The sequence below is a fragment of the Hyperolius riggenbachi genome, chromosome 3 (assembly GCF_040937935.1).
Source record: "Hyperolius riggenbachi isolate aHypRig1 chromosome 3, aHypRig1.pri, whole genome shotgun sequence".
In the NCBI taxonomy this organism is placed as follows: domain Eukaryota; kingdom Metazoa; phylum Chordata; class Amphibia; order Anura; family Hyperoliidae; genus Hyperolius; species Hyperolius riggenbachi.
In genome coordinates this window covers 465,353,315-465,371,361 of record NC_090648.1, presented here as the reverse complement: position 1 = coordinate 465,371,361, position 18,047 = coordinate 465,353,315, and the positions used below count along the sequence as shown (strand labels likewise).

Sequence of the window (18,047 nt, the reverse complement as noted above, 5' to 3'; positions counted from 1 at the left end):
GAGCGGAGTTGTAGAGGCGCTGCGGTGAGAAGAATGTATCAGTCTGGCTGCCGCATTCATTACCAATTTAAGTGGGTCAGTACGGTTAGAGGGGAGGCCAGATAAAAGAGAATTGCAGTAGTCTAGGCGGGAGATGACAAGGGCGTGGATAAGGAGTTTAGTGGTGTCAGGGGACAGGTAGGAGCGGATCTTGGAGATGTTGGCGCTATATAAATTATTATTTATATAGCGCCAACATCTTATGCAGCACTGTACGGAGTATAAATTGTCTTGGCACTAACTGTGCCTCAGAGGAGCTTACAATCTAATCCAGGGGTAGGGAACCTATGGCTGGGGAGCCAGCTGTGGCTCTTTTGATGGCTACATCTGGTTGTACATCTGTAGCATGCACTACTAACTTACTCACGCTACCCCAAATTGAACGGCTGCTCCAATTGTCCCACTCTGGTCTCTGGGCCCTCTCAGGTCCAGTGACTTTGTAGAACGAGATACCCGCATTTTAAATTGACCCAATAGGCTGCCTGTCACTTGACAAGGGGGGGGGTGGGGCCTGGCGGCAGCAGCTCTGCCAAATTTGCCTCAGACGGCAAAAAGTGACGGGCCGGCCCTGCATACAGTACAGCACCAGTATCTGTTCATACATAGCACCAGTATATGATGTTTTTTCAATTTTTATTTGTTGTGAGTTGGAAGAGGGGTAGTCTTATATGGCCAGTATATCCCAAGTGGCTGGATAGTGTAATGGTTAAGGGCTCTGACTCTGACACAGGAGACCAGGGTTCAAATCTCGGCTCTGCCTGTCCAGTAAGCCGGCACCTATTCAGTAAGGAGTTTCTTGGGCAAGTCTCCCTAACACTGCCTACTGAGTGCGCTCTAGTGGCTGCCTCGCAAGCGCTTTGAGTCCGACAGGAGAAAGGCGCTATACAAATACTGCTATTATTATTATTATATTCTAACTGGAAAAGTTGGGGGGGTTGTCTTATATGCCCAGTCTTCTTATACGCCGGAATATACGATAATTTCTACAAAGAGAGGGAGCAGGCATGTATAAGAAGCAGTCCTTATGCCAACCACTCCCCCTGTTCTCTTCCGTCCCCCTCCTTTGCCTTGTACATGCAGCTGTAAGTGTTCAAGGGCAAGCACTACTGCGCAAGCTCTGGTGCGCATCCTTGATTGCTCTGCACATGCGCACTACGTCGCAACTCATAGTGCGCAGTGTGATCACACATCAGGCAGGGGTATGTGGGGATTTTAAGAGGGGGACGGAGAAGAATGGCAGAGCGGTGGGCTTGAGGACTGCTGCTCTCTGTGTCGCAATTACTTCACCTTTTAAAAAGGACAACTGAAACAAGAGGGATATGGAGGCTGACATATTTATTTCCTTGTAAACAATACCAGTTGCCTGGCAGCGCTGCTGATCTATTTGACTGCAGCAGTGTCTGAATAACACCAGAAACAAGCATGCAGCTAATCTTGTCAGATCTGACAATAATGTCAGAAACACCTGATCTGCCGCATGTGCTTGTTCAGGGTCTATGGCTAAAAGTATTAGAGGCAGAGGATCAGCAGGATAGCCAGGCAACTGATATTGCTTAAAAGGAAATAAATATGGTAGCCTCTATAGCAGGGGTCTTAAACTCAATTTACCTGGGGCCCGCGGATGCAAAGTCAGGATGAGGCTGGGCCGCATAAGGGAATCAATCAATCAGCAGCACCCGCCGTCCACTCGGTGCATCGCCGCCTCTGCCCGCCCGGGGGGGGGGGGGGGGGGGGGGGGGGAAGGGGGACATGGCACCTTCTAGTTAGAAGCCTGGAAACAAAAGTGGTGCTTGGTTCCCTTTAAGTTTACAGTGAATGCATTGCAATGCGCATCACAACAGATTTCAAAATGGGCGACTTCCGGCAACCCACACTTTGCATTGCATGGTACCTTGTCGCCTTTGATTTGTAATAGGTGTTGTGTCCAGTAACGCACAGCTCAATTTGCATTATTACGATGGAACCCGACACAACGTGTAGATGTGAATGCAACATGTTGCTATATGATTGTGATTTACTCTATAACGCACCCTGCATAATTTGAATGCACCCTTTAAGGGATCTTAACAGCACATGGTATAAAATAGCTGAAAGGCCTGCCATGTTTTAGAAGATAACCCCCCACCCCCTTCCTGATCTCTTTTCACTGCCATTTCCAGGGTTGGTGTGAAGCTCATCAAGTGTGACTTATCTTATTTGTTTGAAGAACAGTGTCCCCCTCCCTAATGCTGAATGGGTTTGTTTGAACTCAGCTTCTGGGCAATTAAGTCTAATTAGAAAAATCCTTCCATTTTCTGCTGCTTGCAGAGAGAGAAGGTAGAAAAATATTGCCTGTAATTAAGCCTTTAATGTAAAAAGATGAGGCAAAATGAAAGTTTTTTTTTTTTAAATAATGAGCCATATGGTAGCATACATTTTTAATGTGCTGTTTAGCGGACCTGGGAGCTAAAAATGATGCTTAATAACTGAGCATTCTTTATCTTTCACCACTTGGCTTCCAAACAGAAAATGGAACGTTGCTTTTGTCCCCACCACATACAGAAACACCCTTTCTTTATAAACAAATTAATCAGCTGTTCTTCTTTTGTGCATGTAGAGTTGGTGTGACTTGGCTCAGAAGGTATAGAGCAGCACAGACCATTGCTGACTCTGGCTTTTTGCTTGCATTTCAGATGATTGACATACTTGTAACCTCAGAAGCTCAGGACCTTCTTCACCAGCTGAACTTACTCTTGGAGCAGGAGCTGAAATGCCAGCCAAAATCTGGTGGTTTGCGGCTGATTGAAACTTCTCACGACAACGGCCTTCGAATGACTGCCAGACTTCGCGACTTTGAAGTGAAAGATTTGCTTAGCTTAACTCAGTTCTTTGGTTTCAGTATAGAGACATTCTCCTTGTCGGTCAACCTTGTGGACCGCTTTTTAGCGAAAATGAAGGTAAGTTGTCTGTTGCTGTTGGATTCCTGGAAAGTCTTATTTTATAATGGGACTATAAAGTAGTAGCAACATTTGAGGTTACTGCCATCACAGCTGCAAATAAACCTGACACTCATTAAGGCCCGGTTCACATTAGCGGTTGTTTGCCAAACGGACCGGATGACCTGACCGGATCCGGACCGGATCCGGATCGGAACCGTACGGTTCTGATCCGGATCCGATCCGGATCCGGTCAGGTTGCATCAGGTGTCCATCAGGATGCGATCCGGATCCGTTTGGCAAAAGTTACGTTAAAAACAAAAAAAATGTTGGGGTCTGGGAGGTCAGCAGAAGGGGGACCTGTGGAATCAGGCCCTCTGCTGTTTAGCACTCACCTCCACCTCCGACATGCTGCCAACATCTCTGGATCCGGATCCAGCTGTGCTGCTCCACTCCAAAATGCTTGCCCATGTGTCCCCATCCAATATCGCCGCAACAATCCCCATAGGAAGTGGGGTAGAACATCCGGATTTCTCAGCCAGTGTGTTGTGCGCTCTCCGGTTCCCATTGGTATGTATTGGCCGGATGGTGCAGTCCGGCTCCGCCCCGGATACGGCTGCCGGAGGAGCCGGATGAAAAAATAGCGCATGTTGGAACGGAGGCCGGAGTCCGGATCCGGCCCGGATCCGGTCCAGCTCCGGTTCGGCAGAACGGACGCATGTGAACGGACGCATAGGCTTTCATTGCTATGCCGTGCGTCCGTTCCGTCCGTTCTGCAAGCGGTGCGGCTCCGGCACGGCGATTCCGGAGGGCCACCGCAAGTGTGAACCGGGCCTAACACAGTTATTTGTTGCAGATGTCTGCAGACCTATGGTAACCTAATGTATAGTTCCTGGTCTTCAGCAGGCATAGATCAAATAAGGGCGCAAGGAAATAAGGGCGCGGGGTATAGCTGAAATTGTCCATAACAATATTTTGATAGTATCTTCATCTGAGATAGAATAATAAATGTTAAAATGACAGTAAAAAAATTGCTAAATATTTTCTGTAACAATGAAAACAGTTGTAATGAGCAAGTAGTAAAACATTGGTAAATATTACTGATATTTTACTACAACTAAACCTAACCCAACTCTCACACAGAACCTTCTCTCTACCGATGCCTAACCCTAAGACCCCCCCCCCCGGTAGTGCCTAAACCTAAGACCCCCCCCGGTGGTGCCTAACCCTAAGACCCCCATCATGGTGCTTAACCCTAACCCCCCCCCCCCCCTGGTGGTGCCTAACCCTAAGACCCCCCTGGTGGTGCCTATTTTTAAGACCCTCCTGGTGGTGCCTAACCCTAAGACCTCCCCGGTGATGCCTAATCCTAAGAACCCCCTTACTAACCCTAGAACCCCATTTCTCTGCTGCAAATAATGTTAATACAAATATATTACGATATTATAATGCTCAAAATTAATTTCAAAATGATATTTATCGAAACACTTATTCTCAAACCAAAAAAAAACTGTTGGATGGGCCCGGCACCTACTATTTTTATCGGGCACCCAAATTTCTTCTTTGGCGCCCAGTAGCTGATATTTTGCATTAGAGCCTGTGGGGTGTTCAAATAGTCCATTAGCCCCTGGTGCCCACATTTCCTGATCCTCTCCAGTAGACCTTGACCGTAACAATGCCAAAATTGGGCTAACCTGCTATTGTCAGTATGCAAGAAGTACATATGCGTTGGCTACCAGTGTTGCTTGCAGATTTTCACCAAAGTCATTTTTGCATCGAAAATGCCATTTTCGATTTTGAGAACATTTTTTTTTTTTGTGAAAATAGCTTGTGTTTTCGTGTTTTCACAAAAGCATAAAAATCCATATTTTTACCGCAAAAACGCAAATAAATTATATTTTTCACGGAACTCAAACATAACATTATTTTTGTGAAAATTAATGCGAAAAGGATCTTGGTATTTTTGCTCATTACTGATAATGCTCGGGGATTGATAATGAGGAATAGTGATCACTGGTTTATGCAGAAACCTTATTGGGGTGTGTAATGAGATGTCGGCAAGCATGTGCTAATTTTCTGATCTTTTTTCTTTGCATGAAAAGTGGAGGTGGGTCCTTTTTGCCTTTTGATTTACCAGTGTAGACTATGGCCATCACTCCACCAGCTTACTAGATGCTATAGAAGTGTGAAGGCCATCATAGGTGTAACGTTATGAAGTCACACTGCCCACTTAACCACTGTGCCCTTAGGCTGGGTCCACACTACGCCAGATGCACAATGATGCATTCACAGCTTATCCTGAGCAAATACGCTGTGCTTTGCTGCAGTGTCCGGTGAGATATCCATGCATCTGGTCCGCCGTCATAGTCATTCGGGTCCTACGCTGCGGCTGGCACCACCGCTGGTCTCAGGGGAACAAGCGCCAATACATAGTCAAGGCAGAAGCAGGCTTCCACTGGATTGCAAAAGACCAATGGGAATCCTCCCAAGCAACAGGGAGGATCCTCATTGGTCCACCACTCATTGAACCAATGATAATCTCCCCGGGTGCTAGGGAGGATTCCCATTGGTCCTTTGCAATCCACTAAACCCTATACTTCTGCCGGGACTCTGGTAGATATACAGTATACTGGCATTTGTGCCAGCAGAGGCGGTGGACCAGAATGGTAGCGAAAGACACAGTTGAGTAGATCCAGAACAGAAGGGGAACAGCCTAGTGAGAATGGACACTGTCCGTTCCCATAGGCTTACACTGATTCTGTGGGCATCCGCAGCGTCTGTCGGGTCCAGGAAAAGTTGTGCCTTTCGGGATCGTGCTAAACCTCCCGCTCCGCTTCATTTTAGTTGGCAAGTGTGGATGGATCCCATGCCTAAAGTAGCCCTGAACTCTTGCACAGGACAGAAGGACAGCATAGAGAAATACACCCTGTATGTATCTAGAGAGTTTAGCCTGTCTAATTCCCTCTCATCTGTGACTAATCATAACTATAATTTGACATCTCAGCTGTTTTAGCTGGCTGCCTAGACAGAGCAGCTAATGTGTAAACACAGGTTAACAATATGTCTGCTTACATGAAATCAGAAAGTAGACACACTGCAGATTTATAGTGCAGGATTTGTATCAGCTGTAACAAAGAAATGTTTTTCTTTAAATGGTATTATGCTGTTGCTTATCTTTTAGAGCTGAGAGGAAGTTCTGAGTTCAGGTCCGCTTTAACAACTATCTGTTTACGTATGGCTTTCTGCCTTGCTTAATTGTAGCATTTTTAGGTGTGTGTAAGAAACTATACGTTGGTTGCTATTGGCAACACCACTACACCTTTTTTTCGGCACCAGCAACTTATTAATAAGAGCTGCAAACACGACTCTCATCACAGCATAGGAGATACAACTTCTTAGGCGTCCTTACGACACCTCGAGCGGGAAAGTGGCATCTCGTATTCAAGGACTGTCTGCTGGCAATTTTAACCAATGACCCGCTCAAGACACATTTTCCTTTACTTTCTAGGTGCAGCCAAAGCACCTAGGCTGTGTTGGCCTAACCTGCTTCTACCTGGCGGTAAAAGCTACAGAAGAGGAGAGAAACGTCCCTCTGGCCACGGATTTGATCAGGATAAGCCAGTACAAGTTTACGGTGTTTGACATGATGCGGATGGAGAAGATCATATTAGAAAAGTTGGGCTGGAAGGTGAAGGCTACCACTGCATTTCATCTGTTACATCTGTACCATTCCCTTGTTTATGAGAACCTGCTGGGCGAAAGGTGAGCAATTATTTTTTTTGTTTATAAATGTGCAAAATATAATATTGATAAACCAAAAGTGAGTAGAAGCTGCTAGTGATTACAGAAGTGCTATATTTGTTTTAGTGTTTTTCTTCAAAGAGACCACTGGCGTAACAATATGGGGAATGCGACCCCTGCCGCTGCGGGGGGCCCCCCACGGGCCCGCTCAGGGACTTTTGTGGGGCAGGAAGGGTCGCAGCATAAGAGAGCGTGGCCGCAGATCGGTGGGGAGGGGGGACATCCCCCCCCCTCACCTCGGGCTCTCCTCTCAGCGCTCCCCCTCCTGCAATCATTGGTGGCGGCGGCGGCAGGCTGAACACATTACCCCCTTCTCGCCGGAGGTCTTCCGATCTGTAAGAGCAACTTCCTGTTTACACAGGAAGTTGCATGAAGCTCTTAGAGATCGGAAGACCTCCGGCGAGAAGGAGGTAATGTGTTCAGCCTGCCGCTGGGGGGGGGGGGGGGGGCACAAAAGGACTCGCGCCTGCGCAGTAGAGCGGATCGATCGGGTTCAGCTATTTCTGCCTTAACACAAATGAAGAACGGCGCAGGATTACAGTAGGTAAATATTTACCTCACCGCACTTTGGGGGATCCTGGCACTTGAACGGAATGATGGAGGAGGACAGTGGAAGCCTCGTTAGGAAGATAGAGGCTTCCCCCTGCTGAGGTAAGTATCCCCCACAGGGATTTTTTTAATGACAAATTAATCAGAAAAAGGGCTGAAAGTGAGGTTTAAAATGGATCTACCACCGTTCCATTCAAATGAATGGAAGCGGTTTTTAAACGACGGTAACCGCTTTTGGCATCGTTCGCATGAATGTTGCGGTAGATCCCGTTGTTTTTTTCTCGGATTTTACATGTAGCGTCCAGTGTCGACTGCGTTCATCGTTTCACTGTCCCTTTAGGACCTCAAAATGTGATGCAACAACAGGAACTGAAGCCAACCTTTGCAGTATCAGGGAAGCGTTTAGCGTCAGCTAGACAAGCCGCCACCAGCCTTCCTGCCAGGCACCCATGTGAGGTGAAAAACCATTCACACAGCTGTCAGTGTGGCATTATGAAGGCTGGTTGCACCCTATAGTAGTGCACCATAACGGCCTAGGAAAGCCGCACCTTCTAAGAAAAGTAGTAGAAAGCCCCTGGTTAGTTCTGAGCCTTCTCCAGTTCTCCTGGAGCCCATCATTTCAGCACTGTGTCCCCCTAAGCATATCCTACAAGGGCTCAAATCTATTTATTGTGGTTGCCCTTCCATCTGAGTATGAGCTTCTCCATACTGGCCTGTTCCTAAGCAAGCATCTAACCTTTTGTCCCTGAGAGACTACAGGTTTATTTTAAGCAGGGAAGCATTCTTGGAAAGGCCACAAAGGCCCGGGCCTTGAGTGGCTGCAGCCCAAGGGGGTGGCCTAACCTAGAAGAGTATTAGACACTGTGGGAGGCGCCCTTAAGTCTCATAATATATAAAATGTCAGTTGAACACAGATAAGCGTAATGCGTCTTACCTGTTATGTAGGCTCGGACACATACGGATCATATAAATCGAGTTTATTAATAGCACTATGGACAGGACAACGCGTTTCGCGACCACAAGTCGCTTCCTCAGGTCAAATAAAGTGCTTCAGAAGAAAAAATGAGAACAAGACGGCGCTTAGACTAAAACATCTCACTTCATATAAAATAGCAAAATTAAAATAAAAATAACAAAATTTGCATGCATAAAAGGACTTTCCGAGATCTGTATGCATAAACATATACATTATAAGCACATGTATACATATGTATGTACCCATACACATCATCTCTAAGGGCCGGTTCACACTTGCGGTTTTGCAAAAACCGCACCGGATGTCCGGACCGCACCGGAGCCGGATCGGACCTGAACCGTACGGTTCCTGTCCGGATCCGGTCCGGTTGCATACGGTTTCCGTGCGGTATGAACACGGTTGCGGTCCGGATTCTTAAAGAGTAACAACCTGTATAAAAACAAAAAAAAATGTTGGGGTCTGGGAGGTCAGCAGAAGGGGGACCTGTGGAATCAGGCCCTCTGCTGTTTAGCACTCACCTCCACCTCCGACATGCTGCCAACATCTCCGGATCCGGATCCAGCTGTGCTGCTCCACTCCAAAATGCTTGCCCATGTGTCCCCAGCCAATATCGCCGCAAAAATCCGCATAGGAAGTGGGGTAGAACATCCGGATTTTTTGCCAGTGTGTTGTGCGCTCTCCGGTTCTCATTGGTTTCCATTGGCCGGATGGTGCAGTCCGGCTCCGCCCCGGATACGGCTGCCGGAGGAGCCGGACCAAAAAATAGCGCATGTTGGAACGGACACCGGAGTCCGGATCCGGTCCGGCTCCGGTCCGGACGAAACGGACACATGTGAACCCTGGCATAGACTTACATTGCTATGCCGTGCGTCCGTTTCGTCCGGCCAGCATGCGGTGCGGCTCCGGCACGGCTATTCCGGATAGCCACCGCTAATGTGAACCGGGCCTAACTCCTAAAACTGTAAATATATTACTATATTATACAGACATCTATAAGACATAATTAGCATAAAAACTCAGAATACTAACAGGAAATCCAATTTCAAACTAGACTAACCTCTACACAGTGATCCATATTCATATCCATATCTACATAAAGTCTATATCCAATAGCTTCCCATATCGGGCTGAATTAACCTTAACATATAATCTATAGTAACACTCTTGTATAGTTATTAGGCTATCAGTGAGAGGTGACTATCTAGAAAGAATGGGGGCCGTGTAATGCCAGGGGTTACCATAGCAATCCAAACTGGTAAGGGGTCTGTGTCTTTAATAGGTACGAAGAGCGCCTGGAAAAAAGGATGTGGCCAGTTATGCTGGCTAAAGGACGTGCCCCGAGGTTCCTATATAAATAGTACTTGTGATCCCTGATGGCCTCACGGGCAGTCAGGGAGATAGGTGCGGAAATGTGGCCAGATGTAAGAGGCTGCAGAGTGGCTTACCTGTATAGCAGAGACATACAGCGTGGGCGCCATATGTGCGGTCTGTGGTGTATCCCTTTTAAAAGGTGTATGTCCGCAGACTGACGTTCGTGTGCGCGGAAGTCCGGGGGCATCGTGACGTCACATCCGTCGGAAGTGCGTCAGCGAAAGGGGAAGTGTACGAGCGGCGGCCATCTTGTGTGTGGCCACTGTATCTACATGCAGCGGCCCTCTTGTGTGTGGCTATCCTGTTCCCATAGTAGGGGGAAAATAGGGTGGCGGCCATCTTGCGCGTGGCCATCCTAACTCGGGGGCCATATTGGTTGTGCTAGCTATTTCTGTGGGGCGGTTGTAGTTAAAAAATTCTTTGGTAAAATTTAATAGATATAAAAATATAATATATAAAAAGAGAATAAGAAACAAGTTTCGCCCTATTCTTCGCTACCTGTATAAACTATTCTTCGCTACCTATATAAACTAGCATAGATGACCGGGAGGTGGGCCTGGGGTGGGCTCTTGCCCCAACCTCTGTGATGGGGTGGGTTCTCACTATACATCTATGTTGTTTATACACCTCATATTACATTGTATTGTATTACATTGTTGTATTACATTAACCCATAAACTCATGAGCTCTGGTGGAGATCCTATTGTTAAATGGACCTAATCTCTATAGGTGTAACGGAGAATTATAAAACTTTGATAGAAAACGGAGGAGGGGGAATTTCAGTACTAGATGTATATACTACATATACATACCGGAGGAAGTTATGTTGTAGGGGGGGGGGAAGGCGCGGGGGGGGGGGGGGAAAGGCGCGGGGTGGAGGGGGGGGGGGTTTGGGGAGTCCTGTAGTACAAGGTGCTGTGAGATGTAGTGGGACCCTCATAGCCTTATAACATGCATGACCTTATAACATGCAGGAAGTCCCTTTCCCCAAATATAAGAGTCTATGGGTCCTATTTAAACCTACAGTGGAGAAATAGTCCACTAGGGTAGATTCAATTGTTTTGTTATAAGTGGGTAGAGTCAGATTGTATAGTCCAAGGTGTATAATCAAAGGTAGGGTTTTTAAGTGGGATAATCATAGTGTATAGATATATAACCTGGCAGGGGGGGGGAAGGGGGAGGAGGAGGAAGGACGGTGCAGAGGGGACGGGGGAAGGGGAAGAGGGAAGGTGTAGAGGATTTGGGGGGGGGGGGGGGGGGGGCTGGGTGAAAGAGCGTTTGGGCGATGTGGTGAGGGGAGAGAGGATGGGGAGGGAGGGGGGAGGGGGGAGGGGGGGCGGGATGGGGAGAGGGTACAGTGAGTTATTCTTTTCCTATGTGGTGTAGCCTGTCTCAGGATGCTATATGAACTTAATCCGATATTCATACTCGTAATTTTGCTTAAGAGTTGAAACTTATAGATTGACAAGTTGCTTCAAAAATTATGTTCAAGGCAGATGTTGAGACCTTCAGGGTGTAAGGTTCTCAACTTGAACACCCAATACATTTCCCTTGCTCTTAGTGTGCCGTATCTATCAATGGCCTCCTCGGGGATTTGTTCTATGGGGCAGATGTTAAGAGTGGTAGGGTCTCGATCGTGTACTTCTTTGCAGTGTCTGGAAAGACCATGTTTAGTGTATCCTTTCAGGATGTTGCGCCTATGTTGGCCCCATCTTTCTCTGCATGACTGTGTAGTTCTGCCCACATATTGGAGGTTACATGTGCACGTAATCAGATAAATTATAAATCGTGAGCCACATGTCATATATTCTTTAATCTGGAAGGTTTCTCCTGTTGTTGTGGATTTAAAGTCCTCACTTTTATCCAAAATTCTTTGGCAACACAGGCATCTTTTCACTCCACACCTTCCCACTCCCCCTTCATCGATCACGGTCGTTGGTTTTCCTGTGGGTTTCAAGGATCTAATTCTACTCGGGGCCAAGTGATTCTTAAGTGTTTTTGCCCTTCTGAACACACATTTTGGTTTGTTTCCTAGGGAACTTTTCAAGAATGGGTCATTCAAGAGTAGTTGCCAATGTTTAGTGAGGGCTTCCTTGACGGCCACATGGTTCGTTGCAAATCTAGTTATAAAATGTGTTTCAGATGATTGATCGGTAGTTTCAGATGATCGGGATTCAGCCCCCTTCCTTAATAAGGTCTGTCTGTCTGCCTTCCTGGCTCTGATCTTCGCTTCCTTAATCAGTGATTTCGGGAAATGTTTCCGTTTGAATTTATTAGACAAGACCTCAGCCTGAATGTCATATGTCTTTAGATCTGTACAGTTTTTCCGGATTCTAAGGAACTGGCCGAACGGTATGTTAGATCATCTTACGCAACGGTAATACACGATATCGGGCTCCCGGTGTCCCTGTGTTTTTTATCTCTACTAGCCCTACTAACCTAGAAGAGAGGGGGCTGGATATTGAAGAAGAGTTGCTACATATGGAGGAGGAGGTTGCAAATTGAAAAGAAAAGCTGCAAATATGTAGCAACACAAAGAAAAGGGATGATGCTGTTCAAGAGAGCTATCAAGGAGAGAGAGGCTGCTATATAGGAATTTTACACATGGAAAAGGGGATGTACATGGAATGGAGGGGGCGGATGCTCATGGAAGGGGGGCAGGGGCAACAAGAAAGTTGGCCTAGGGGTGCTAAAAATATAAATCTGGCCTTGACTTTAAGTTTGGAAAGTATCTTTATAGGGAATAAAGTTTAAAGTTGTACTTCAGCATTTACTGGTTGCTTGTTTTTATTTTCTTTTAATTGGGTATACATTTATTCCTCCTTTCTTCTCAGACAAAGGCTTTTAACACTGGAGAGGCTGGAGACACATCTTAAAGCCTGCCACTGCAAGATTGGATTCTCTAAAGCAAAGGTGAGTTATTGAAGGGGAAATTGCTTAGGGGTTATTTATTTTCGGTGGGAAGACGCAGCAACTGCAGGGCCTTTTCATTCCTTTGATGTGAGGTAGAATGTCAGCACCCATCAGCCTCTCTGGATAGTGGCTGGAAAGTGTAATGCAGTGTCGTTTCTACCGCTAAGCGTCAGGGGCGACCCGTCCCGGGTGTCTTCATGGTGAGGGAGTGACACCCGGAGTCCCGTGCAACCAGCCGTGTACTCTGTGCTCGGGTCACCCCCAGCTTGGATGCAGAGTATTGCGTGTGCGAAAGCAGTGCTGATCTTACCCGCGCCTGGAGTCCAGCGTTATCCGACCTCCTGTTTGCTCAGCTCTCCCCCTAGTGCTGGCACCTCCTCCTGCACCTGTGAAATAACGTGATGCAGGAAGAGGTGCAAGAAGCTAGGAGCAGAGCTGAGTGGACAGGAGGTCGGAAAATGCTGCACGGCGGATGAGGTAAGCTATCAGCACGGCTTCCAAGCGAGCAGTACTCTGCATTGAATTCCTTAGCTAGGGCCGAGCACGGCAGGGACCACATGTATTCATTTAGCACTACATCTCCTGCAGCGCTTTACAGAGTACGTAGTCATGTCACTGACTATCCTCAGAGGAGCTCACAATCTAATCCCTACCATAGTCATAGTCTAATATCCTACCATATTATTATGTATTTATATAGCACTGACATCTTCTGCAGCACTTTACCGAGTACATAGTCATGTCACTGACTGTCCTCAGAGGAACTTACAATCTAATCCTATCATAGTCAATGTCTAATGGCCTGCCAATTATTTATTGATTTAGCACTGACATACCCTGTAGCACTTTACCTCACAATCTAATCCTACCATACATTGTCTAATGTCCTGCCATATTATGTATTTATATAGCACTGACATCTTCTGCAGCACTTTACCGAGTACATAGTCATGTCACTGACTGTCCCGAGGAGCTTCCAATCTAATCCCTACCACTATCTAGCTGTCACTGGGTGTCAAATACTCTAGGTACGCCACTGGTGTAATGGTTAAAGTGTACCTGAGACAATCTAAGTCTCAGGTTTTATACTTACCTGGGGCTTCCTCCCGCCCTCTTGAGGCCGCTCAGTCTCTCGCTGTTTCCCCGGATCGCTCCTGTCCCCAGATAGACGGCTCGGTACTCTGGCCGAGTCACGCTTCGTCACAAGATGGTGAGGGACCGAGCGACTTCGAGGGGGCTGGAGGAAACCCCTGGTAAGTGTAAAACCTGAAACTTAGTTCATCTCAGGTTTCCTTTAAGGGCTCTGCTTCTGACACAGGAGACCCAGTTTCAAATCTCGGCTCTTCCTGTTCAAAAATCCAGCGCCTATTCAGCAAGGAGTCTTTGGGCTAAACTCCCCGAGGCCTTGTTCACATTATAAATCGCCAGCGCTATTGCAAGCGCTGAGCGATTTATTGAGCTTTTTTCAAAGTGCTTTTTCCCTCTGACCCGGAAAATAATAAATGCAATGTATTTATTCTTAAAAGCACTCGGGAAATCGCTATACAAGCATTTTGCAATTTTCCTATACCTTCCATTATAGCAAAAGCGCTCCGAAAATGGTACATGTAGTGCGTTTTGCGATTTTAATGAATCGTTGGGAATCATTGCACAAGCGCTTTTGGGGCGATTTCTAAAATCGCCAGCGCTTAAAATAAACCAGCATACACTCGTAGTGTGAACAAGCTCTAAGGGCTCGTTTCCATTATGCAATGCAGAGTCGTGCGATCAGCGCGGCTCTGCGTTCCACGTGACTCGCGACGCTTGCGATCCCATTCAGTCACCCCAAAATGCAAGCAACCATGCGCTGCGATTCAGTGGTGAATAGCAGCACATGTATGGAAACATCAGACAGTGCAGTCTATGCTCTGTCTGCTGTCCCTGCGATCGTGTTTCCATAAGCGCGGCTGTAAGCACGCATATGGAAATTAGCTCTAAGACTGCTACTGCCTACTGAGGTGACTGCAGCTCCCGCGTTTTGAGTCCGCCAGGAGAAATGCGCAATATAAATGTTATTTGTCTTGTACCAACCCGATAAATTTCAGAATGTAAATCAAGTGGAAAGATTTACAATGGGCAAACCACTGACTACATTTATAAATTAATAATATAAAAAAAAAAAAAAAACAAACTATATTTTATTCATTGTTATTGTGACTGTCCTGCTAAACTTAGAATACGCTGTCTAACTTTTTCTTTTTTTGTTTCCTAGCCCTCTGTGTTAGCTTTGTCGATACTGGCTGTAGAAGTTCAGGAACAGAAGCTACACGAACTGATAGATGTAATAGAATCATTACAGAGTCATTCCAAGGTAAGAAGGTTAGATTATAAACTTTTGTTTCCCTCCTTCCCCTTCACTTTGATTACATATTTGTTATATAAAATGTAATGGTACATCAGGAACTGACTTATTTCTCGCCTTTGATATGCTTCAGGAGATGCCACAGTGGCTGATGGCCAGCTAATGCACCAATGCTAGAAATTACTGTAGTACATTACCTGTAGTACATTACCGTTCTCCTCCACAAAATTATGTAGAATGTGTTTTATGAGGTGAATGAGGTTTGGGTGCGGTCTATGCTGTTGGTCCTCAGTTTGAAAGTAGCGTAAGATATTAGGATTGCTCTAGCAACACCCGTGTTGTTGTGGGTTTTTTTTTTCACTTGCGCCCATTTTAGTGCAAGAATAGATTCAGTATAACTGCAAAGCTTCTCCCTAAGGCCTCGCTCACAATATACGCGTTGCCGTGCGCATTTTGGCAACATGTGCAACAGGCAAGAACACTAGAAGTGCAAAAGCTGCACTGTCTGATGTTCACACTATATGCGCTGCACAACCCACAGACGCTCAGATGGCAGTGTGATTGCGTGTATTGCATTACGATCGCTCCACCATCTGCGTTTTACAGTGTGAATGAGGCCTAAGGGGTTTACAGACTGGATGCTTCACCGTATGCATTGCATCACACGCGTTACGCACAATGCAACTTTTTTTCCACACCATTAACTACTTAACCTTCCTGGCGGTAACCCTGAACATAGTTCGGGGTAAGCCGCACAGGAGGATTTCTCAGGCCCTGCTGGGCCGATTTGCTAATTTTTTTTCTTTTCTGCTACACACAGCTAGCACTTTACTAGCTGTGTGTGCACCACGATCGCCGCCAATTCGCCACAACCCGCCACGCCAAACCCCCCCCACCAGACCCCAATCGGTGCCAGGCAGCGCTGAGGGGTGGATCGGGACTCCCTTTGAGGGCACGACGTCGGTGACGTAATGGCGACGGGAGAAGCCCTAATGGAAATCCCGTTCAGAACGGGATTCCCGGACGGGCTTGATCGCCGGAGGCGATCGAAGAGGGTGGGGGGATGCCGCTGCACAGCGGCTATCATGTAGCGAGCCTTAGGCTAGATTTAAAAAAAAAAACTGCTGCATTGCCCCCTGGCGGTTTTTAATAGACCGCCAGGAAGGTTAAGTATCAGCGGCCTCTGCCCCATTAAGGACAGGAAGAGCCAGTGAGCTGCGGCGAGAGACGGCGGGGATTAAGAGGCGGGAGTGCTGGAAACAGCTGATCGACGGTTGATTGAAATCGACGCCCTGGCAGCCGGATAGCCATCAAAACAGGGCGTAGATTTCAATCATCAAGGTCAGGAAGTAGTTAAGTTGCAATCCTGTATTTACAAGGTACGCAAAGTAATGATCCAGTGCAAAACTAGCTTTATCACCCTTATTTCACCTTTCCCGTTGACTACAATGTATTGCGCAGTAATTTCATACTGTAGTGAAAATTTCAAAACTTTTTCCTCTCATTAGTATTCTTTGGTACATAGTGCACTTCGTCAGGATTGGGAATGGAGTACCGGTTACTAGCAACATCAAAGCTACATACAGTTTAGACATCACTACATAGCTTTGGTTTTAAAGGGTACCTGAAGTGAAAATTAGTAGAACAATTAAAAACTTGCCTCAGTAGTGGGATGCTTCCCTCAACCTCCTGAACCCCACTGATCCAGCACTGGGACCCCCTGAACATATTTAACAAGAGCTTGTTGTATATGTTCATGCAAGCTGCGCTACCATCCATGTACGAGCGCAAGAACGGCCTGCGCTTGCACTGAGGCGTTTGTGCATGAGCTTCTCCGTGCTACTGTGCAGGCGCCAACGATACGTGCACCTTTGCAAAAGAAGGGTAGAGTCCCTGCAAGCTGCAGTGGGGTGGAGGAGGCTTCCCTCTACTGAGGTAAGTATCTGTTACTTTCACCACAGGTGTGTTTGAAGCCGTCTGTTGTATCTTTTGTGAGATTCTTAAGGTTTTTTTTTTTTGTCTTTATTTTTAGATCAGCAGCAGAGACTTATTCTGTTGGAAAGAGCTTGTATCAAAGTGCCTTGCAGAGTATTCCTCAAGCAAATGCTCAAAGCCAAATGTCCAGAAGCTTAAATGGATTGTATCTGGTCGCACAGCGAGACAGTTGAAGCACAGTTACTACAGGATAGAACATTTACCCACAATTCCAGAGAGTGGCTCCTAATGTGATTGAAGGTAACTATTGCTACTTTTAGCAGTGAGTTTTCAGGTTTGCACAGAGGCAAGGAATGGACTGGTAGTCTTGAAGTTCCCCTGTCTGGGTAATACATGTGCTGTTGGTTCCAGCAGAATCTGTTACCCCTCTGAAGTGAATTCTGCATGCAGTTCTGTGATTAGGAATTAGAAAGATAGAGTTCCGTATTCAGCTTACTAACAGGCGTGATGGTGGGCGTGGGTCATGGCAGACAATGTTAACTTACCTGTGCCGCTGCCTATCGCAGTTGCGCTGCACACTGCTCTCCATCTTCTTAATACCTCTTGCAGCGAAACGACTAGAGGCAGAGACATAGGTATGTTAATCCTCTCTGCGGCCCGTGTCAACAAACACCTGTTTAGTTCCGTAAAACGGAATCCTGTGATGTACTGAATCCCATAACAAGGTGTACAAGCATTAACAAGCCTATATTTAAGAGAGTCTGTAGTAAAAATAAAATAAACAGATACTCCCCTAAGGAGAGGGGAAAGCTCTGGGCCCTATAGAGCCTGCCCGGTTTTCTCACGGTCCCCTCGTTCCAGCGCTGGATCCCTGGTTCAAATCTCCCGCCGCGGGAGACTTTGGAAGTCCTCGGGAGCACTCAGGCTCCCCAAGATAGGTGGCTCTGTCCTGCGCATGCGTGATCGCCCTGTCTCACGCGCACAGTATCGAGCGACCTGTCTTTGGAAGTCTGAAGACTCCCGAAGCCCATCAGAAGTGAAACAGAGCAGAAGAGAGCTGTCTACGAGCCATAGGTTGTAGACTGCTGATGGGGAATGCGGGGACCGTGAGGAGACCGGAAAAAGGCTCTATAGGGCCCCAGAGTCCTTCCCTCTCCTCAGGTGTGAGTATCTGTTTTTTATTTTCACTACAGATTCTTTTTAAGTT

At 46.8% G+C, this 18,047-nt stretch overlaps 1 protein-coding gene across 1 annotated transcript in view; it reads left to right on the top strand.

The window, feature by feature from the left end:
- CCNG1 (cyclin G1) overlaps positions 1-18,047 on the top strand; it is a 28,573-nt gene that overhangs the window by 4,395 nt on the left and 6,131 nt on the right. The window contains exons 2-6 of the mRNA XM_068277943.1: positions 2,712-2,975; positions 6,463-6,716; positions 12,486-12,564; positions 14,816-14,914; positions 16,938-17,140. Of these exons, the coding sequence (XP_068134044.1) occupies positions 2,712-2,975; positions 6,463-6,716; positions 12,486-12,564; positions 14,816-14,914; positions 16,938-17,129 (888 nt within the window). The 3' untranslated portion in view covers positions 17,130-17,140. The remainder of the gene's footprint in view (positions 1-2,711; positions 2,976-6,462; positions 6,717-12,485; positions 12,565-14,815; positions 14,915-16,937; positions 17,141-18,047) is intronic.